General features: G+C 40.4%; 2 protein-coding genes across 2 annotated transcripts in view; both read right to left on the minus strand.

The window, feature by feature from the left end:
- Window positions 1-3,332: 3,332 nt before the first annotated feature.
- Window positions 3,333-22,532, minus strand: part of LOC146560997 (protocadherin-15-like) — a 170,716-nt gene continuing 151,516 nt past the window's right edge. Inside the window, exons 30-38 of the mRNA XM_085296662.1 lie at window positions 21,664-21,840; window positions 19,241-19,459; window positions 18,074-18,082; window positions 17,086-17,205; window positions 8,841-8,862; window positions 8,158-8,196; window positions 7,934-8,007; window positions 5,962-6,076; window positions 3,333-5,775 (exon numbers count right to left, since the gene is read on the minus strand). Of these exons, the coding sequence (XP_085152788.1) occupies window positions 3,898-5,775; window positions 5,962-6,076; window positions 7,934-8,007; window positions 8,158-8,196; window positions 8,841-8,862; window positions 17,086-17,205; window positions 18,074-18,082; window positions 19,241-19,459; window positions 21,664-21,840 (2,653 nt within the window). The 3' untranslated portion in view covers window positions 3,333-3,897. The remainder of the gene's footprint in view (window positions 5,776-5,961; window positions 6,077-7,933; window positions 8,008-8,157; window positions 8,197-8,840; window positions 8,863-17,085; window positions 17,206-18,073; window positions 18,083-19,240; window positions 19,460-21,663; window positions 21,841-22,532) is intronic.
- Window positions 7,995-16,787, minus strand: LOC146560998 (protocadherin-15-like). The gene is made up of 3 exons (XM_085243154.1): window positions 16,771-16,787; window positions 15,876-15,950; window positions 7,995-15,117 (listed from the first exon to the last, which is right to left on the minus strand). The coding sequence occupies exons 1-3, from the start codon at window positions 16,785-16,787 to the stop codon at window positions 13,596-13,598; spliced, it is 1,614 nt and encodes a 537-aa protein (XP_085099280.1). The 3' UTR covers window positions 7,995-13,595.

Here is a 22,532-nt window from a genome sequence, read left to right on the forward strand (position 1 = left end):
GATACGGTTGTGCAAGAAATCAGCAGCAGTTATGGCGGCATGATTACCAGAGTCACAAAGACTCATCCTCTTTTTGCCGTTACTTTACAAAACCTTCCAATTGATTAATCTATCAGCTCACTGATGAGAAACTTCAGTAATGGTAAATGGCCTGCATTTGTATAGCGCTTTTCTAGTCCCTAAGGACCCCAAAGCGCTTCACACTACATTCAGTCATTCACCCATTCACACACACATTCACACACTGGTGATGGCAAGCTACATTGTAGCCACAGCTGCCCTGGGGCGCACTGACAGAGGCGAGGCTGCCGGACACTGGCGCCACCGGGCCCTCTGACCACCACCAGTAATAATCATGGTGGCAAACTAGCATGAATCATTGCTTTCCCCCCCCTTTTTTTTTTTTGCAAATGCTACAAATGTCTGCCATTTTTTCAAACCTTTACACATTTTTGTACTTTAAATAATAAATATAAATGGCAAGTAAATCCCGTTTGAGACTGAATTGCGGGTATGCTCAAGCTTAACCTTCTTTTAAAGAGAATTGTCTATTCTTAATGCTGTAATTTAATCTACTAAGTGAAATGATCAGGGTGAGGAGTGAAGCAAAAAAAGGTTTTGGACATAATCCTGTGACAAACGGAAACGCTTAGTAGAAATGCTTCCATTATTCATTGGGCCAGCTTTAATCCAATTCATTAGGAGAATTTCACAAAAGGTGATCGGTGAAGTCCTCTTATGTCCTTTTTTTTTTCTTTTCTTGTTAAGATGAAATGCATCTGTGCCCCCCTCATATCCAAAGAAAATTAATTTGCATTCTTGTTAGGAATGCTCCTGTTTCATATTAGTACGGTATACACATAGAATAAAATTTTATACAAGAATTGGCAAAAAACAGTGCATAATATTGTACCCAAGAGCAGCACTGTGCACTGAGCTGACAGGAGTGCTGTTCTCCTGTCAGCTGTGAAGGTTCCTGTGAATGTGCATGCAGAGTGGACTAGCAAAGAAACCAGGTGGCTGTTGAGACACAGTAAACACAACATACACGTGAAAATTAAACAACCTCATCTTTATGCTTTTGGGTTGGTCTTGCTTCTATGTATGCATTTTTTTCTTTTTCCCAGTGCAGAGATCAGTTTGGATCCTTAAATACACCGGGCTTGTTGTTGTAGGAACAAGGTTTCCTCCTGACCTATTTATGGAGCATCTTTTCAAGCCGTTTCACTCGCATTCAGCTGCTGCTCTTTCTGAACATGAGCCGATGTAAAGAATTTGACTGACATTCTCATGGTGTGAATGAGTGCAAAACACTTATTGTTAATGCTATTCTGGATGTGGTAGATGTGCAACGCTATGATAAACCAACAATCAAACCAAGGATGTTATTAAGATTTCCATTTACAATTTTCATTTTGCCTTTTTTTCCCCTCTAAGCAGGTTGTGCTGATAGTTGAGAAAGTAGGCTCAGTGCTGTCAGTTTCTTGCAGTTCCAGTCATACTTCCCACAGCTTTTCAGAAATACAGTAGCTATCCACAACCCCATATTTGGTGACCTGTCATTGCTCTCCTTTAAAGTGAAAGCCCACTCGACAGAGAAAGCATCATTCTGAAAGCCCTCTTTCTGCAGATGCTATATTGTTTTGAGATTACTGCAGAGTTCTGCTACTTTCCTCCTCATTATACAATTGAAGGCTGTCTTTATAACCTCAAACAGTATCATAAAGGCATGCAATGATGTAGTTTCATGTTTGAATAAGACCCAGCTGCTATTAACATAATCCTTGTTGCTAAAAAATCTTCATGTTGAGCATAGGGCAACGTGGCAGAAACGATAAATGCCAGAAATTATGCTTCACAAACCAATAAAATAGGCAGAGCTTTATTGTTGAATGTGATACATGTTTTTGGTTTTCCTTCCACTGTCACGACATGATCAGACTGAACCTGCATCATGTAAAGGGACTGAAAATATCACATTCTGTAGGTACAAATGTCCATATAAAAACACTATGATCACACCGTCATATTCCACTGTTGAAATACAGCAATGACAGTCATGTGGCTATTATGTCTTTAATGTCATATGTTAGACTCTTCATATCTGTTAGATAGAAAATAGACAAAAATAATTTCATATATTTTTCATAAATTCTCAAAAACATCACCGAGTGATCACAACATAAAATAATCAGTAACAATTTGAATTATTCGCAAGTACAACCCCATTAGCAAAATAACTTTCTTTTCCCACATCACAAACTACATTACCACCATTTCTTCATATTTCTTTAAAGTACCTTTTTAACAGCATAGTGTAATGGACAATTTGTTTCAGAAAAAAAAGATAAACGGATGCAAAAAAAGGATTCACTCCATAAAATAAGTCCATCTTCTGTGCTGAATAAAATTAAAAGTACACTCAAGCACTCAATCACATATAATTTCATATTTCTTTGAGGCACTCATTGCCTTTCAGCTCAATGTTCCCACCTGTAACGGCCCTGTTGGTGATAAAAACTTGTTACAATAAGCTTTAACATATTAGGACTAAATAAAATGTGACTATAAGGGCAATCACCCATCTGTGATTGAAGCTTATCCAGCTTAGGCACACATTTTTATGACCAAGAAAAAAAACACTTGATAGAGAATGGAAAACAACCAAAAAAGGGGGATCAATTTTTCAGCATGGCCAGTCAGAGTTTTGTCATTGGTATGTGCAGGTTGTTCCAAGGTCCCATCCACAATTCCTCCTCATCTGATAATGTGTGGTCACTGTGGGACTCCAGTGTCTCCCTACTGTTCTTGTGGTTGTCAACTGAAGTCTCTTGCTGCTCAGTGACACACGGGCCACTGCTGTTTCTGTCAATTGTGGCCTTAGCAATATTGGTTTTGGACCCAAAACTTTTAAGCTCTTTAATGGTGGAACCCAGGGAACTACAAGAGGACCGAGTGTTGAGGTTGATGTCCATGTTGGAGGGAACACTCGTACCTCTTTCATTTTCTGCTTCGTTTCCCATGTCCTCAACACTAATAACCGGAGGCGGTTCTTCATGTGTTACGCCCAGCTTTTCTAGTTTTTTAAAATGCTTACCCAGCCGACATGGAGAACCCATCTTTAGGTTGTTTAGATGAGGCGGTCGCCTAGTTCGCACAATAGTGCCATTCTGTGCGAGGTAGATATTCCCGTTTATGTTGCTGTGGCTGTTTGGGAGTCTGTTCCGTTGCGTCTCTGTGCTGCTGTCCTCTGCAGTGGAGCTGGTCTCGTTTTCCCGATCTACAATCAACTTAATCCGCTTCTTTCTCCCAGGCTGAGGAGAAAGTGGAGGGTTATTGTTATTATATTTACTTTTTTAAAGAGGGTGCAGTAAGTGAAAAATCTTTTTTTTAAAAACCCACACACAGAAACAAGTACTGTATAATTAAAAAAAACTGGGAAACAAAGCTGTTTTGAAAAGAATTTGCAGTAACTGTTTAAATCAGAACCTGGCTAAAAACCTGTTTTATCATTTTTTTAAAGTTTCTGTTCTGTGCTAGACTTGCATTTTAGTGAGAAATCTCGTGTTTCCATAGAAAATGACAACCACACAGTAATAATCTGAACATCACAAGAAACACAACCTCCCAAAAAACACACTGAGCAATAAGTTAGTGTTTTGACATGCAAATTTCCACTCTAGAAACACGGCATGAAAACATCAAAGAGAACAGAAAGCCAAAGATGTGAGAAAGAGAGATTCCAATATTGCAGCAGGAAAATCAGGTCCTTTCTTGCTAAGGGGGAATGAGGAAAAAGTGAATGTGAACTCTCTAGAGGCAAGCAATATTTCTTCACTCCCATGCAAGGGTAATTGATTTTATTCACTCTTACTTCACAGTGGACAATATATCTCTCTAGAAGGCAGTTGACTTTCCCTCAGAATCTGAATCAGCATCAGATGTTTCTTCAGTTTCTTCTGAGCTCTTTGATGCACTGCGGGTCCCTGATCCAGAGCCCCTGACTGAGGATCTGTCAGAGGAGATGGCATCCTCGTCCACCTCTGTGATAGGAGACAGTCCTCCATATGTCTCTTCCGAGGTGTCACCAATGCTTCTGATCTCAGAGCGGGCAGGAGGACCAGTGTAGGACGTAGAAGGCCCAGGGTCTCCAGATGCCACACTGGATCTCCTAGATGATCCTGCATCACTGAGTTCGCTGGTGGACTCTTTGCTCTCGTCATCAGCCTCAGAGTCGTCTTCATCCTCCTCTTCACTTTCCTCTGTGATTGTGTCCTCAGATCCACGGCTCACAATAGACTTTTGGGAACTTCGGCTGCCACTAGTTGACTTGGAACCAGCTGAGCTCATGCTGCCCAAAGAACTCACGTCTGAACCAGACATTTTTCTCTGGCTGGACCGAGATAATGAGCCTTCACTTCCTGAACCTGATTCTGGCTCACTGGCTGTCCCTGTCCCCGACTCGGCTTCACTGAGGTCCCCGCTGGACTTCTCTGAGGTTACTGCTGATGATCTAACACTTGAGCCAGATAAAGATGCAGCAGTACCACCACTACCACTGCCACTCTCACTTGTACTTTCACTTCTGCTACCACTGACACTGGAACTCCCACTGACACTCTTTCCAGAAGCACCACTCCCCTTGCTGGCTTCAGTCGCAGAGGATCTCGTGGAAGAACGAACAGAAGAGCCACTTTCTCTAGTGCTGCCTGAAGCTTCCTCAGACTCGTCTTCAGAGTCTTTCTCTGTTTCTGAATCCTTTTCTGTGCTTGTTCCCCCCTCTGTTGCTGAGCCTGTTTGTGATTCTGTTTCTTCCTCAGACTGTGACTCTTTCTCGGTTTCTGACTCTTTCTCGGTTTCTGACTCTTTCTCAGTTTCTGACTCTTTCTCGGTTTCTGACTCTTTCTCGGTTTCTGACTCTTTTTCTGTAGCTGACTCCTTCTCTGAGTCTGACTCCTTCTCTGACTCAGATTCTTTCTCACTGGCAGATTCCTTATCCGTCTCTTCTCCTTCAGACTTGGACTTGCTTTCCTCATCGGAATCTCCTGGCTCTTCATCAGGCTCTTCCTCTGAGTCCACGGTGCTTTCATTGGCATCATCCCGGTCTAAATCAACTTTGAGATAATCTCTGTCAACACTGCTTTTCTCTGAGGTTTCATCGTCAGAGCCCTTCTCTTTACTGCTTCCACTAGCACCTGCTTCTGGCTCACTTTCTGTCACACTAATGGACACTTTAGACTTTCTTTCATCCTCACTAGCTGCTTGTGAGGCTTCCTCATCTAGTTCACTGCCAGTGGCTGAGCCACGACTCACACTACTCTGTGACTTTCTTCGGACCTGCAACTTTGTGCCCAAGTTGATTTTCCTCAAGACTTTCCCAAGCTTGCTACGGGCATCAGACTTGCTGTCTATTGGTCCCATAACTGCTGGTCCATCAGCTAGACTTTCCTGGCTGTCAATACGGCGAGCAGACATCAGTTTGGCATAATCCTTGTCCGTCTTCCCGGCGCCAAACATCTTGAACATCCTGGCTTTTTTCCATGGAGATGTGCCAGAAGCACTGGCATCAGATGGCTGCTCTCCTCCCTTGCTGGCAGCCAGAAGTTTGCTGAGTTTCATGACAGACTTCAGTTTCTTGGCAGCCTTAGAAGGTTCACCCTCCTCTGCTGGCTCAGCTTGTTCAATTTCATCCTCTGGTGGCAAATCCCTAAACGCAACTCTCTTCTGCGGACCTCTACCTCGCATGCCACCACGGCCCCTGCCTCTGCCCCGGCCCTAAGATAATCACATTTCATTTAGCAACCATGAATTTGTGAATATAAAGCCATCGTGCTGCATAGGTTTCACACACATTACTGTTCAGTAATACCTTGAACACACAACTTATTAAAACAAATATTTGAGATAATACTCAAGATAATCAGTGAAAGTCTGAAATTCACATTCAAGCAAGGGTAATACCTCAGGGCCATGTGGACTGTAGTAATACCCATCATCCTCCACAATAACCTCTCCATATTCATCATACATGGGTGATATCAGCCTCCGCCGACTGCCGTACTGAGGAAAGTCGTACCTATAGTTGTTCACAGAAAAGGGATTCGAATTAGTTTAGGCTGATGATTAGTTGAAAACACCAAAGTTGACACACTGCAATATTAAAAAAATAAATCTCAACCAGATTTATTACTTTAATATCAAAGACCCACTGTATCATGTAAGGGACCTGTTATTATTAGTGATAGTAAATATTCTGCATTGCAAAGGAAGATTATCAATCTCCTATGGGAACAGGAATTATAGCAATATCAATATACTCACAAAGAATCAAGCAAGCTAGAAGGTTATTTACCCCATATCAGTGTTTTAAAACCTGCATTGTATTTACAGTACAGTGTGATTTGCCCAGTAGCTAATAAAGGGGCTTAGTTTTGCTGTCTGGAATTCTTTCCATTATTATTTTTCAAGTCCTTTCTCTAAATTGCCCTCAATTATATCAGGCTGATCCCATTAATTACTGCTTTTGGTTGTTGTTAATATAACTGAGAACGTCTTTGGTCAGACAGACAGTAATTGCTGTGGTGATTTACTGCACTTTTTGAAATTACTTTTCAATTTAGTGAGAAAGCAAACAAGAGGGGGAAAGCATGCAGGCTAAAAGGCTAAAAGAGTGTTCCTCCAAAAGAAAGGAAGACAAAACAAATATTTCAGTATATTTGCCTGTGTTTGTCAAAATCCTCTATTGAATTACAAGAATGCAACCACATGTGGAAATGGAGACTGTAACAAGCAATAACTAAAAGCCCATTAAAAGCACGTGAATTTAATTAGCTTGTTTAAAGACCACACACTATGTATGCAGAATGCTAACAAAGAAACACAAGAGAGAAGAAAAAAGTGTTAACGGTCAAATTACATAACATCGTATGGTAGCCGCAAACTTTTAAATATATAAATCAAATTTTGCTTTACTATATAATATGAGGCTGTACGCGTTAATGCGGTTGTTTAATGCCTCACCTAGGATGTGAGTTAATATTTACTTTAAAATACTAAATTAGAGAGGTGGCTACACTTTACGTCTGCTGTAAGGCCCGTGCAGTCTGGTGACTGCAGCATTAAAAGCTTAACCGCTAATAAAGTTTGCCCCTCATCTCAAATAGGAGCAGATCAAAGTCTTCACATAGTGATGGTACACTCACTGGCAGTGGCAGCTTTTACAAAAAAAAAAAGTGACATGTCATTAAAATATAAGTTCAGCTTGTTAGAAATGAAGGTGTGATTCAGACAATAATTAAGCTGGCTGGTGAGAAACTACAGAGGCAATTAGAACACTTGATTTCACTACGCACAGTTTTTTCCCCCTAGTTTGTTAGATTTTCGTTCAGCGATTTAAGGCTGGAAGATATAAAAGCTTCTTCCCGTTTTGATAAAAGTTGCAGCATAATTCCCCACAGCAGCGCAAGTCACCTGCAACAGAGCAGGAGCGTTTAATGAATAACAATTTCTCAGCAGCTGTTACAGCTTTGAGTTCCATGTTTTTCCTTTTTAGACCATATGGGCAAAGTAACCGGGCAGCCAAAACAGCCTTTATCCATTAAGCTATGGGAAGAACATTCAGACTCTCAGGTGCCTGACTGAAGGGAGCATAACTGATCTCATTTTGGCAGGAGTAAAGAGGGCAAATGCTTGGATGGTACTGAAGGGGCAGCTTAAGTTATGTGCATCATTTTATTCTGAGCTTCTTTGAAAATCTCATAATTCTCCAAGGATCTCGGCTCTCAAAGAGAGCTAGAAGGCAAGGTCAGGATGAAGAGGTCCTAATGATGTAACTTAAGAAAAAAAAATTTTCTAAATGAACCAAGGGAGATCAGGTCCATGGATTAAAGTACAACTGATTAGAGATAAAACAGTCAGTCGGCTGCATGCTCACCCCTGGTCATAATTATAGTAGTCCTGTGTGTAGTAGTCCTGGCCTGGGTCGATACCTGACTCCATGGAGAGTTCCTGCGTTTCAGAGGGGCAGAGAGGGAAATTACTCAGCACTCCTCACAATAAGACATCAGAAGATGAGCAGCAGCAGCACAAAGGGCGGGGGGCATGCACAGCAGAATGACCACAATTGCTTTAAATTTAGAAAAGCAGGTGTGTTTCTACCTCAGGTCTCAGAAGAGATGGCCTCAGCAGTTGCTGTTGCTGCCAGAAGTTAGTAGAGAAGAAGGATAAGGTAAAGGAAGGGACAGGCCGCAGAGAAACAAACATGCGACAGACCTCAATCTACTTCAGATTTAAAGCCAGACAAAGCTGGACTCACTGAAACATCTACGGAGAAGGAAGGTGAAAAGATTGATGGAAACAAAGCAAGGAAGGAGAGTGAAAATCCCAGCCAAGCAATGGAGATGAAAGAAACTGCGCTCAATAAAAAGGAAGGAAGAAAGAAAGAAAACATCCCGTGCTTATCTGACACTGACAGTTCAGATGATTTAAAAGATTATTCGAAAGGAAAAAAAGACTTTAATGTCAAACTGACAAAAAGAGTCACACTGTTTGGTTCCTGATTAGTTATTTTTCCACCAGAGGAGAAAAACTCATCCAACTGCTTATCTGCTATTTGACGGGAACATTGGAGAATACAAAAGACTCTCAAAAATCAAACCTAAACTGTAATGTCAGTGTTAGAACTTCTATCACCGCGATCTCATCTTAATCTCATTCACTGTTTTCCATAAAGTGAATCGCAGATAAGAATAATGGGATATAAGCTTCCTCATGCTTCCTCTAGTGTCAAAATGTCTGAGCACAACAATAAGGTGTAAAAACATCACGATGGGAATCCTTACCTGTCGGCCGTACCCTCGCCTCCTGCGTGTCACAGAAAGGAGAAAATAAGATAAATAATGAATATGGACTGATAACAACATTTCAAGTGCTTATAGATAAATTAAATGTTAAGTCTAGTGTGCCTACGTTCTGCTGACCAGAGAAGAAATAACAGCTTTACTTACTCTGCATTTTCAAGTGTTAAATTACAGCGTTGCAGATATTGTTCTGTTTTAAAAAAGGGTGCCTTAGGCTGCAATGTTATCACGCTGGTGTGGGCTGTTTTTTTCTCTCTCCCTCTGTTATCTCATCCAAACAGGAACAATAAAAAAATACAATAAATGCAAATATGGAAAGGGCTGGGAAAATTTGAAAGTCAGTGTTTATAAAGTCATATCTAATGAATCTACCAGCAGATATGAAAAGGACATTGTGATAAAGGGCAGAATTTCTGACTCAAAGAATTTTAATAAAAATCTCTTTGGTTATCACGTCATAATATGCCTACAGAAAGTAATGGATTTCTTTTCTAATGAATTGGGGAAAATCTTAGAAATGTCACTATATTAACCACATGAAAAACAACTCAGAACTCCTCCTGAGGATAAAAGTGCGCCTGCATTGTCTTCAGTACGAGTGAATGAAACGGCAAGTAATGGAGCAGCTCGGCTGAAAGCTCCAGCTTCACGGGCGTACAACTGTAACCTGTCTGGGCCCATAAATGATGATGACTCTCACACACTCAGATATATGGCCAAGCAATGATGTGAGATTCCTCTGGAGAGTTGTAATCTGTTATTATGGGCAAGGATCAGGGGACAGGGCAGAGCCATATGCCACACCTCCCAGGCAGAGTGGACGATGGGACTGGGATCTGATGGATGACCTGTTGGCTTGGCTGCTGGCTACTTCTGTTTCATGCAACATGAAGAAAAATGGCCCAGTGGACAATAGCCATAGGAAGTTTGCACAAGAGAGGAGTTGGCAGAAGATGTGTGATGAAGAAATGTTATAGAAAAAGAGGTAAGAGTGGTGAACTCAAAATTACAGCAAGACTGGAATATTGAACAGCCTTGTATCGTATCTATAACAGGAGGGTGATGTTGGCTCTGTTAATAAGTAGCTTTACTATCTGGCGGTGCAGATATTTACATGGAGACTAAAAATAGAATCTTTATCACCCTGCTGGTACAACAACATGTAGTAAAGCAAAGATAAACATGAAAAGGTTGAAAAATATAAAGATGAGGAGCTTGTTTTACCACATTTTTTAAAATTAGATATGTAACTGGAGTGAGCACCCTTTTATCTTAGCAAACAAACAGAAAAACAAAAAGAAACGGGGAAATATAATCACATTACCACCATCTTTGTGCAGAGATAACAAAGCTATCTATCAAAGCTCACAAATTAGCAGGATGCTATATTACTAGCGATCCATAACTGTCTAGCCAGGACAGGAAATGGCCAATTTTCATCATTCACAGGCACAACTGGTTACTGGCTGGTCAGTCTCATATACGTCTGTTATAAGCCACTCTATTTCATGCGTCACAACATGCAGACAAATACAACTATTTGTGCTGTGAGTGTGCACAAACTTCTACAGAGTGAAGACACCGGGTTTCCCAAAGTAAACCATCGAAGGTTGACCACGGTCATCCTTTGATGGTTTACTTGGTTTTAGTGCACTAAAACATTTGTCACAACGAACCTAATCAGACACCTAAATAGCCTCACACAGCTGAGCATGGACATTTTAAAGAAGCTAACAAAGACAAAGTGGCTACAGCTAAAGCTATTCAGGGCTCACAGCCAGCAGCCTCGGTAAGAGCCTCGGTATTAGTGAAGGATCGAAGAAGTCAATCTCCTCTTAGTTGGTAAATTTCTAAACATAATAGAAAGTCTACTAGGTGTATGAAATTTGTTTTGTTACATAAATCTGTTGTACCTGCTTTTGCCAGTAAGGTAACATATGTCAAATAAAGGTGGGTGTACAGCAACACATTTTCAGTTAAATATTAGTACGTCTAGTAGAAAACCACTTTATTTTCAGTTTTTTAAGAGGGAGAGAAGATCTTACAACCTACTCATGCTTGAGGAAAATTGTGAAGTTGAATCATTTCTTCTTATTATTTTTTTCTTATTGTGAAAATTATATTTTGCATTGAAAAAAGCTGATTTTTGTTTGCAAATGCTGCCAGTTATAGTTCTTAGAAAAAAATCAAAACGGCCAAAATCTAGTATTAATCTGAATCTGCCAAGGATATTGAGGTTGATGCATATCTATTTATCAAATGCTACCTTGTTTGTTTTAGCTGTAACCCTGATATTATAGCTAATTTATTGTGGCTTTCGGGTGTGTTTGTTTCCTTTGGACAGAGCTGTTTCTTTATAACAGGATTTAGTTAAATATCTATTATGTGGACCAGAATAGAAGGATTATTTTCTAATGTAACTCACAGAAAGACAGCTGCAAATCACCAAATGTTTAACTTTTCTTAACAAACAATAAATCTGGTATAAAGCTGCTTACTAATCGGCATTTTTTGTGCACACACCCGCTGTTTTCTATAGGATACTGTATAATGATTGGTTTGTATTTTCTCAGTTGCAGCTTAGATAATTCTACTAAAAACATAGTAATAATAATGGATTGGATTTATATAGCGCTTTTCAAGGCACCCAAAGCGCTTTACAATACCACTATTCATTCACTCTCACATTCATACACTGGTGGAGGCAGCTACAGTTGTAGCCACAGCTGCCCTGGGGCAGACTGACAGAAGCGAGGCTGCCATATCGCGCCATCGGCCTCTCTGGCCAACACCAGTAGGCAAGTAGGGTAAAATGTCTTGCCCAGGGACACAACGACCAGGACAGAGAGCCCAGGGATCGAACCGGCGACCTTCCGGTTACAGATGCGATTCCCAACCCCCTGAGCCACGGTCGCCCAAACATAGCACGTTATGTGTATGTTACTCTTGACTTTGACTGGTTTTTTTTTGCATTCCCAATCAAAACTTTTTCTGAGAATAATTCTCTAGAAATAAACTGTTTAGCTTTCCTTTCTTTATTTTTTTTTGATATTACTGCATTGAACTGTCAGCTGGAATACAAAACAATATTGATAAAACCAACTGTAAAAAAAGAATATAAAGAAGACAATCCATTAAGACGGCTCTTTGGGTTGAAAGAAACAGCGTGTGATCACCTAGCCTCTTTGCAAAAGAGATTACCCCATGCAGTGAACATGGAATACAGAATTAGAGGACCTTCGATCAGCCCATCAGGGGAACATGTGATGAATCAAACATTACATTGCTCTGGAATTGAGGTATGCTAAGACCATTTGCCTTAGGGCATGGAAGGTGAAACAAACACATAAAGGGTATATAGCAGAAAGACAGAGCGGAGAGAAAGTGAGAAACATGAACACAAGAAGAAGAAAAAAAAGAAGAGAACGGGAGCAGAGGCTGCATTGCAATGAGTCTAAAGAAGGTAATAGAATCTCCAGAGGACCAAAAGGAAAGATTAACAAGAAGAGGCCAAGGATTGGAAAGTATCAGAACTAACTGCAGGGAGAGGGGCGGTGTAAGAGACAGAGAAACGCAGGCAGGGAGAAGGTCAGAGGAATAGAAAAGGAAAGGAGAGAGTAACAGTAGTTGACAGTCCCACAGGCAGCAACCCTGGTTAACGATTGATTGCTTCTCTAATTAGCCTTTTCCAGAGTGCAGACGAACATCACAGTGACTACTTTATCATGCTGAGAGGATCTTTGCAGACATGTGAATAGACAGGTCCCCCAGCGGTTGGCTCTCTTAATTCAACATGAGCCTCCTGGGATCAGCCGATGTATATCTTTTTATAGCTTCAACCAACATAAGAGGCTTTCAAATAACCGTAGCTGGTACAGGCATTCACTTGTTTGAATAAAGACACTGTGTACAGCTTGTCATATTATATTATCCCGTATTTTTCGTTTGCTTCAGTATACATATTTTTGATTCTTTATGTACATATTTCACAGAATCCCACATCTCTTAAGGTTAGATTTCATTTTCAGTCACCATGTTATGTACTTAAATACACCTACAAGTAACAACTTTCTGAATATGGGATTACCCTCACTGAAAACTGAGAAGCTTATTCCATAGATTTACATACCTTTGGGAAATTGGTGAAAACAGATATTGAGAAAGAAAAAAAAAGGTCTAATATTATGTTGTTCTTCTTGCCTGATTTGGATTCTGGATGAAGCAATTGCATGCTAAATTTTCATGCTCTTATCTCAGAGAAGAAGTAAAAGAACAAATTCAAAATCCCCAATATGAAGCCAGCCAGTGGTTGAAGAAACAGACCCCAGGGCTGTGGGACTTGAAAAAATGCTATTTAGTATAATTTAATTAAAATAGTTTTGGCTATGAAATGTTAATGTTAAGATTAAGATGGTGCATATGTATAACATGCTGAACCGACTAATCCGTGAACTCAGGGGCATACTTAATGCTATCACAGTCCTCATACCAGTTCACATAATTAAAATATGAAAAAAAAAGCCAAACCCATACTAAATATGCAAGCCTCTTTTTTATACTGCTAAGAAAGGATCTGAGGACATTCCTTGGCTGATGGCTCTAGAATTTGAAAAAAAAAAATGACATGACTAAAGCATACACTAACTGTATACAACATAAAATGCAGAAACAACAGGAAAAAAACAGGCATGGAAATGTAGAAATGAACATAATGAGAATATGGAGACAAAGGAAAAGTCAGAACACAGTGGACTGAGAAGTAACCTGCTCACTGAGCTCAGCAGTGTTTGGACTGTTTGAGTTCAGTTGGCTTGTCTGCTGAATGTCTGCTGCTACGTTCGGTTTACTTGCAGCATTTCCAGCACAATTCATACTTGTTGAGTTGATTTGGACTTCAGAGCTGGAGTTGTTTGCTTTTGGCATGCTCTGCTCCTCACTGGTGTCAGAGCTTTGCAGTTTGTTAGTACACTCTGATTCCTCAGTCACTTGTGGTTTCGTGCTAAACTTGGGCATCTTACAATTTTTGTCTACTTGGCTGTACAGGTTGGCAACAGACCTTTCTATGTCAGCTAGATTCTGGATGTTTTTCAGGATCCCTTTAAGCTCCTTCCTCCCACCGTCAGCTTGTGATGGTGAAAGCGGAGGAGGGTGTTTTCGTTCGGAAACAGGGCGAAGGGAAGACACGGGCGGCAAAGAGGTTGGGATAAACTGAACGACTGGGCGTGGCTGATTGCTAGCAGGTGATAGAGAGGGAGGCAGAGGTGGTGGGGGCGGAAGAGTGATGTGTTTATTGACAGGAGGAGGAGAAGAGGACTGAGAAGTACATTCAGGTTTATGAAGGGAGGAAAGTGGAGGTGGAGGTGGAGGAGGAGGGCTCGAGGGAGGAGGTGTGGGCGGGGAAGTTGGACGTGGCTGCTGCTGCAGTGGAGGAGAAGGCGGTGGATTTTCTGGTGGGTCAGGTATGATCTCCACAGTGATATGGCATGGCTCCTCTGTCAAATATTTGGAGATGCCAGAGCTAAACGTCTTGAGAATAGGCGCAGTTGATTTCTGGCTAGCCAGGGGGAGTGGCTCATCTCCCCGGGTAATGCTAAAGCTGGGGGGCACATCTCTGCCCACAGACATTGGACTGTAGGGGTAATCGATGATGGATAGCAGAGCCTCTGAGGTCAGCTCCAGCATGTCATCACTGTCTCTATCCCTGACAAGGATGGAAGAGAGGGAGCCTGCGGGTGCTCTATTTTGCTTGAGGGTTTGCTCCTGGAAGCCCCGATGCCCAAACTGGCTGGCCTGCTCACGGAATGACAACTTGGTCTCTGTGCTGCCACTCGCGTGAAGTATGTCTGAACTCGCTGGCCTTTGCTCGCCACTCATGCCTGCCTGGAGTATCTGCAGCTCCCATTTGGCTGGGTCTATAAGAGCCTGTCTCCTTGGTACCTCATAACCATGCTGTCCTCCATGAATGCGACCAGGCATTGACCAGACGAACCCTGACCCTGCTGTGTGGGGAGGAGAAAAGGAGAACCGCTTTTCAGATGGGCTCTCCCCACGTGCGTCAGGACTGCAGAGAGGAGTGTTATCATCATAGACAGGGTTGTGGGTGGTGAGTGGGTTGTGGTCAGAGAGGAAGGTCACGTTGCTCTCTGACTTGGGTAAGTTGACACGGAGTGCTCCGTTGCTGCGGGCTGCAATGGCACGACAGGCAAAGGTGCTAAGAATCCTCTGGTGGTCAGCCTCCTCAATGACAGAGTTTTTAGCCCTGCCCCGGCAAAAGATGGAGGTGAAGAAGAAAAAGACTTGAAACAGATAAAGACTGATAGGTTTGAGCTGAATAAAGCAAAGAAACAAAGGGTGAAGCAAAAGCAACTGTGTGAAAATATCTTGACAGACAGTCTCTCGTAGTACTGTGACTCAGAAATTTGTTTTGGGTTTTGGATGATTAAATATCTGCACAGTATAAAGTAACTAAAGCGCATCTGCGTTCTTAAGAAATCAAAATAACAATGATTTGAATAAACTTTGCAAACTTAAAGAAATTACAAATCAAATATTGAAATTGTGAAATTATTACACTGAAATATATGAGCTCAGTAGCCATCATGAACCTATGCAGGATGCATTAGTGCCATCGGTCACAGCACAGAGAGATGTAGAGAGCAGTGAAACTAAGAGCAGCACAGTACAAAAGAACACAACAGTCTAATGGGACGCAAGAGAGGAGACATCTACGGCGATATCTTATGAAATGCACTACCTCTAACCAAACTAAGCCTTCTCTTTTTTCTCACAAGAATGAAGTACGTGCATGAAAACCCACTAGGTCTTTCCACCCTTCATCAAGATCAATTACCAAACAAACTATGCCACTTAAATTCCAGAATTTAAGTATATTAATTATGTGCATATGTTTAAAAAAAACAACTAAGCAGGCAGGGCAACAAGGACATTTTTCTTGCAAAATTTACGCACAATATTGTTCATATTTATTGACCTCTGTCATGTTTTGGCATTACTTACTGCAGTCTGAATCCAGAGAGACAAGGGAATTGAAAATGAATGAGAAGATATAAACACAGACAGATGGTAAGAAGACTAAAGGAGAAATATCAGAGGTGTTAATGGAAAATGAAAACATGGATGAAGCGTCGACACGAGGGTACGGCAGGTTTCTGCATTTTAAACTCAAATACCAGACTGATTAACTTCTGTCTACATTTGACACCATGCTGCGTGCATACAGTATAACTTTGAGAGCTTTTGTTTTTCACAGATGGAAATGTATAATTTTAACAATATGATTGTTTTTAAGAGAAACTCTTCTTCTTCCTGGTGAAAACTGGGAAATAAGCTCCGTGTACACAATTCTTAGCTACAATACAATAATGCCCATAAAAATTCTACTTATGCTACAGAATCAAATGTTTCTGCCTACATTTAAAAACTGCGGTGGGCATATTGTGGACGCTCTTCGTAGCTTAATGTTAGGTTTACATTTTTTTTTTAAATGCAAAAGTGACATTAGAAGCAGTATTCCTTGAACGAGCTGAAAATCAAAATTGCTAAGCCCATTACCTCAGCAGTTTAAATGTAGTCTCATTTAATCTGCAAACATTAACATTTCATCACACATTTAGGGCAGGATTTAATATTAAAGCTGAAATTCGATTGTGCTGATGGCAAAACACTTTGGACCAAAGTTAGGGAAGCACTTAATGTAGGCTACCGCAGGTTACATTTTTAAAGGTAACTCGTGACAATCCTTGAACTTGGACATTATTCTGTATTTGTTTCTATTTCTAGGAAACCATGTGCTTTTTTATTAACCTAAACACACTCTTACCTTAAGAGAGGTTCTTGCTAAAATGCATAGGCACTCAACTAGAAACACATAGATACGCTAAAATCTAGTCACCTGCTGTGCTGCACCATACGGTACAATTTGCAGACATCAAAAGTGGATCATAGTTACAGAGACAACAAGCAGAGAGATCCTTTGATGCAACTATTAATGTGTCTCAAGCAGTGTGGAGACTCCTGAGGTCAACATCCAGAGCAGCCAGTGGCCATTTCAGAAAAGAGGATTGATAGAGGGGTAATATTTTTTCCTGAGCTTGAATAAAACACTCACAGGGAGAAACCTGCGAGGCCAGATGCAGCAGCATTTGATCATGGGGACTAGAAGAAATGCGTGGGATGGGAAAATACTTAGAGGACAAGCTTGACTCACATGCTGCTGTCGCCCAACTCTTCATAGAGGTTAGCAGTGGGAGCAGCTGCCGGAGCTGCTTTCCCTCCCGGTGGTAAAGCCATCTGAATCCTGGCAGTTTTGGCACACTCTGCTTGTCGCCTGCACAAAGTGTTAATGTGGTTAAGAATAAACCAGACACATGACTTATGCATCAAGTCTCTACTATGAATTACCCATGTGTTTTGAGAAGTCATTCTCACCCCAGAAAGAGGAACACGAAGAGATATTCTAGATGCAAAATTCAGTTTTAGCAACATCAAGCTTTTAAACTAAAAAAAACCCTCCAAAACCATTTTGCAGCAATTAGCTGTGGTATTCTTTTTTATTTAATTTATTCACTAATGTTAGTCAAACAATTTTATTAAAATGTATCAAAACAAATAGCCCTTGTCTCACACTGCATTTTAGGCTGATTTGTTTTGTCAATTGCAGAGTAATAATATAATAATCAGCTTCTTTTGGCTTGCAAGGAAACAGTCAATGCTGCTGCAGTTGTGCAAGTAAGATTTGAAAAGCATTTTCATGGTTTTCAGCTATGTGCTAGATCATTCAAGCTTATTTCTTTTGAAATACAGACTAAAAATTATGCAAATGCAGTATACTGTATGTGTAGCAAAAGACATGATGAATGTGCCAACTCAACTGTATCCAGCAGAGTGACAAGTGTAACTATAATTTTTCTTTTGAATCTAATCAAATTTTCCACATTAAGAGAAACTTTTCAGCCAAAAATGCACATTCAGTATGTGACCTAGAAGATGAATCAGCCTTGCTCTGTGCCCTTAATGCTAGAGACACCTCAAAAGGTTGGCATTAGCTGGCAAGCATTCTGTTAATCACATTTTCACAATATTCAACTCGACTTTAAATAACTAATAATAAAGATGAAAGAAAGTAGTGTCACAACCACACAGACACACACATCGAGCAATGAGCAGCCACTTGTAAAACATGAGAAATTACTTACTCTTTGAACCTGATCACAGCGTTTTTGATGCAGAGCAAAGGAGATGAAACAAGAAGAGAGAGAGATGGGGGACAAAAAAAGACATGAAATTACATAACTATAATTACATAATTTGGCACGAGTGCAACCTCACAATTTCGATGCTTTGAGGTATTTATCTAAACGCAAAATAAGTAACATTTTTATACTTCAAATTGCCGTTACGTATTCACAACTACATTCAGGTGCTCGACGTGAATGTGCAAATTGATGTCTTAAATAATATATTCATCATATATTCAAATTTAGACAACAATGAATTATGTTGACAAACACAACTGAGAAAATTAACTTTACCAGAGTAATGTCGCCACCAACAAAGCACCATCTGCTACGACAGTTTGTGTGTTAGGTCTACTGTCACCATCAATAGTTTTCTGCTGTGTGTCTGATCTGTGCATTTGAATAAGTACAACCGCTCTACCCATCTGCCATGAATAAATATTTCTCAAATATTACCGTTTACGGTACACTTGCAGCATACCAACATTTAGATAAGAACCTGGCTTTTGCCAAATGAGAGTTCAATTATCACACCAGTCTGAATGATGCTTCAAAGCAAAAAGTGTCATATTTTTTTGAGGATTGCACTGCGCGCATCTAAGGGAGAGAGGGCACCGTCTGTTGTGTGTGTCGGGCAGAGATGATTAAGTAGCATGAAGACGCACTGTGACGGTCACAATTGGCTGTAGATGTTTGTCACAAATGAGTGTTAATTAATCTGCTTTCACACAGCATGAGCAGGGAGATTAGCCCAGCAGAGTGCGCAGTCAGCATGTCTGATGAGAGCGAGAGATACCGAGGAAGAGAGTTGGAAGTGAGAGAGAGATAGAGAGACGCACACACAAAAAGCTAAAACTAACGCAAGAAGTGCTCTTATTTTATCTTAAATACACTTTTCAGTGATGCTGTTTGCGGTTTCGCTGCTTTGCTCTTACAAGCCACAGGAAACACGATATTAACATTAAGCTACATTCCTACAATAACTATCTGATTCGTCTGTGCAGAGCAAACCTTTCAATAAAACCCAGAGTGACATGCAATATCTCCTAAGACGATGACCTGCTAAATTAAAATTTATTCGCTGACATCCAGTTAAAGCCTAGTGATTATTATAGTAATACTGACTGTTTGTAGGTGACCATGACGATGAGAATGGCAGGGATGCAGCAAAGGATAATGATGATCGCCAGGGCCAGGAGGGCACCCTCTGTGTAGCCGACAGCCTGGGCAGCCTTTTTCACACTGGCTACAATATCTGGGGAGCGAATCTCAAGAATGCGGCCACCTTCACCCAGGTATGGCTGAAACTCCTTATTGATTTCCAGCACGTTCCCATCAAGAAATCTGTATTCCACATACAAAAAAGACACTTACTTTGTAATCAATGTCAAGAGAACATAATAAATGTTTTTTATTAAATATTATTAAAAATGTGTCAAAAGGCAATATATTACAGTTCCTCAACATGAAGCATGATGATGAATCATCTAAATCTGCAGCTGTTTTACTTCTTAACAGGCTTTGTAACAAGTTTATACTCTTTTACACATTATGTTTTGCCACAGCAGTCTCCTGCTTACAGAGGACAGCTCTAATTACTCACTGTAGGTAGTTTACAGCTAAAGGAACCTATTTTCTAAAGAATGTGTAAATAGAGAGAGTAAATACTGAACACAAGACATGAATCATACTGATCATAATAATTAGCATTAAGTGCAAATGAAAAGCAATTATAATACTTACACTTTTCTACAAGTGTCAATTTACACTTGTTTTTCTGCATAAACCAATGGCAGTATATGCGTCAATATTTTCAAAAAAACATACATGCATACAAAGCAATTCATTTAGAGAGGATGCAATGTTACTATGCAAAACAAACCATTCCAAAAGGACAAGCGTACATACATATGTAACCACCATCACTTTTGTTTTTCTGTAAGGTGATGTGGCAATCTGTACTCTAGACTGTGACAAGTGGGAATAGGTGGAATACGACTTAATGCACTGATCCACTTACAATGTTGTATTTCTCCCTCTCCTCCTGTGATCTGGCTATATGACATACAATTACCCCACAACATTGTCAGACATGCGCTGCATGCATAAAAAGCCCATCTCCGCTAATCTAAATTACTTTTTCTGACAGTATCTGTATCTAAGGAAGTAGATCTTATTAAATCAAGGATGTAGCAGACCTCTTTTAAAATTAGCTTGTTAGTCTTAAAAGCTAGAAGTACGAAGATGTCAAATAACTTAGGTAAAAAAATAATAATAATAATAATCTGATTTTATTGGATGTGCCACCTTACGTGAAATGATGTGGTGCTCCTCCTGATAGTGGAGGGCATAAAGGTGTTTGTAGATTAATTTACTACCACGCTGCTTAAAGAAATGCAGAAATGCTTTGCAAAATATAAAATCATACTTTGCAAACAGTGAATACCACTTTTTAAATTAAATATAGTGCCAAAACATCATGTTAAATGTTTAAAACTGTTACTTTTTTTAATGCATGATTATTTCAAATTTAATGCCATAGACAGCCTTTTAAAAGTCGGTGCAGGATCGTGTTTGCCACTGTGTTACATCAATTCTCCTTTTAAGAATTTGTGACCAGAGCAAACCAATTAAGTTTTCCCATTCTTGCTTAATATATTTCTATTGCCCAATAGTCTGGGCGTCCATAGCCACAATTTCCCTTTCAGAATTTAGGGCAGTCTGGATTGCATGAAAGTACTATTTTCAATTATATATTGTGTTTAAATAACTTACAAATTATTGAACTCTGTTTTTGCAGAGGACAGTTCCAGGCTGCTAAGCATAAAGTACACGGATGCAATTTAATCAAGAGTGGAAGCCGGAACTCAGAATGGGCATGCTCTCATATGCTGGTCAAGTTTATTAAGATCTGGTGCTGATCAGTTCAACAGAAGGGATGGGAAACATCAAAACAGTGAGTGAAACACTTTCCTGAGGTGCCAGGAAAGAAGGCCAAGGTCTTCTTTCCTCTGATAGGATGACAAAGTATCTTGTACTTATTTCTACTGTGGTGCTGTGCGCCTCTTTGGTGTTTAAGCACACTCTCTGGCAGACTGTGGGCACTCTCTTCAGCTTTATGTCCGGAAATAAAAGGAATAAAAATGTATTGCTGGCATATCTCCCAGCCCTCAGAACAGTCTTTGAGGTACTGCAATGATGGGTGGATGGACTGATTGAAATATTCCCTGCTCCAGTCTCACTTTGTCCCTCCATGACCTCATTGCTTCTTTTCTCCCTTGTATCTTCCACTTTCCTATGACATATTTCAGTTGCAGTGCACCAGCAGCATAATCAAAGTCTTTTAAAGAAAATAGAGGCAGTGAAGTGGAGATGCTGTAGAGGAGGAAGCTAAAGGGAGTCTGAAAAAGACATATTTGCTGACTCACTGCTTGAACAGAGGGTAAAAAGAGGCAGCAGGGAAAACATGCAGCACAGCGGGGACATTAGGACATCAATTTAAACCAAATGGTGGACTGAACTTCTTGTAACACAATTCACCCACTCACTTGAAAAGCTCCTGACGTGAAATGGCCCTGTTCGTGAGTGGGTCAATGGCGTATACCATCAGGTCCGACTTAGAGTAGTCTTCTAACTCAAAGCCATCACCATGGCGACGTGGCCCGATAGCCTCTACAATCACCTTGGCACCTGGAATCTGGTCCTGGACGTGGCGCTCCAGAATACTGAGATACACACAGATGAAACTTTGTATCCTATACTTTACATTGTATAAATACTATATGTGCAAATACATACACAAACATTTTATACACTTAAAGAAAAAAACTGAGAAAGATGAACTATAGAAGGTAAAATCCAGGTTCAAACAATTTCTAATGCCCAAAAGCAATATGACAGCCACCAAGATTAAGTACTCCAATCTGGCAGTGATTATCCCATTGGGCAGCAGTTTGTCTCTCCACATTGGGCTCTGGCAAAGTAAGGCTCTGATAATCCTTTTCAGGAAGGGAAAAATCCACACCTCAAATTACAGCCAATAAAGGAAAGCCTTGCCGTCTGCCTTTGCCAAGGTGGATAAACAGTTTGAGCACTCAGGTAAAATGGCCCTGGATCATCATCAGCGCTGTGCAAAATCTCAAATGGCATCACTGTAAAGAGCGTAACACAACTAATGTCTCTGTTTTTCAGCCTAAAGAGCTGTGTCACTTCTGTGAGAAAGACACAGTAAGCTCTTAAAAAACAGCTATTAACACCCATTTGCCTTTCAGATTGACTAATTAAGCTAAACACTGTGCCCTAAGAGCGGTAAAAAGATGCTTCATGAATCTCTATCATTAATTAATCTAAACTGGGAGAACCGACTCTAGAGGACAGACTCATCTGTCTAATTGGCCCATCCATGATCTTAATTGAT

The sequence above is a fragment of the Mchenga conophoros genome, linkage group LG13, assembly GCF_057382185.1.
Source record: "Mchenga conophoros isolate Kocher_MC1m ecotype Shallow Benthic linkage group LG13, M_conophoros_male_GT1.1, whole genome shotgun sequence".
Lineage (NCBI taxonomy): Eukaryota > Metazoa > Chordata > Actinopteri > Cichliformes > Cichlidae > Mchenga > Mchenga conophoros.

Excerpts from the sequence above, each read along its gene's own strand:
- LOC146560998 (XM_085243154.1), bottom strand. Across the intron at positions 15,118-15,875 it reads CTCTCTGGATTCAGACTGCA|GGCTAAAAACTCTGTCATTG; the intron begins GTAAGTAATGCC and ends TTGCCGGGGCAG.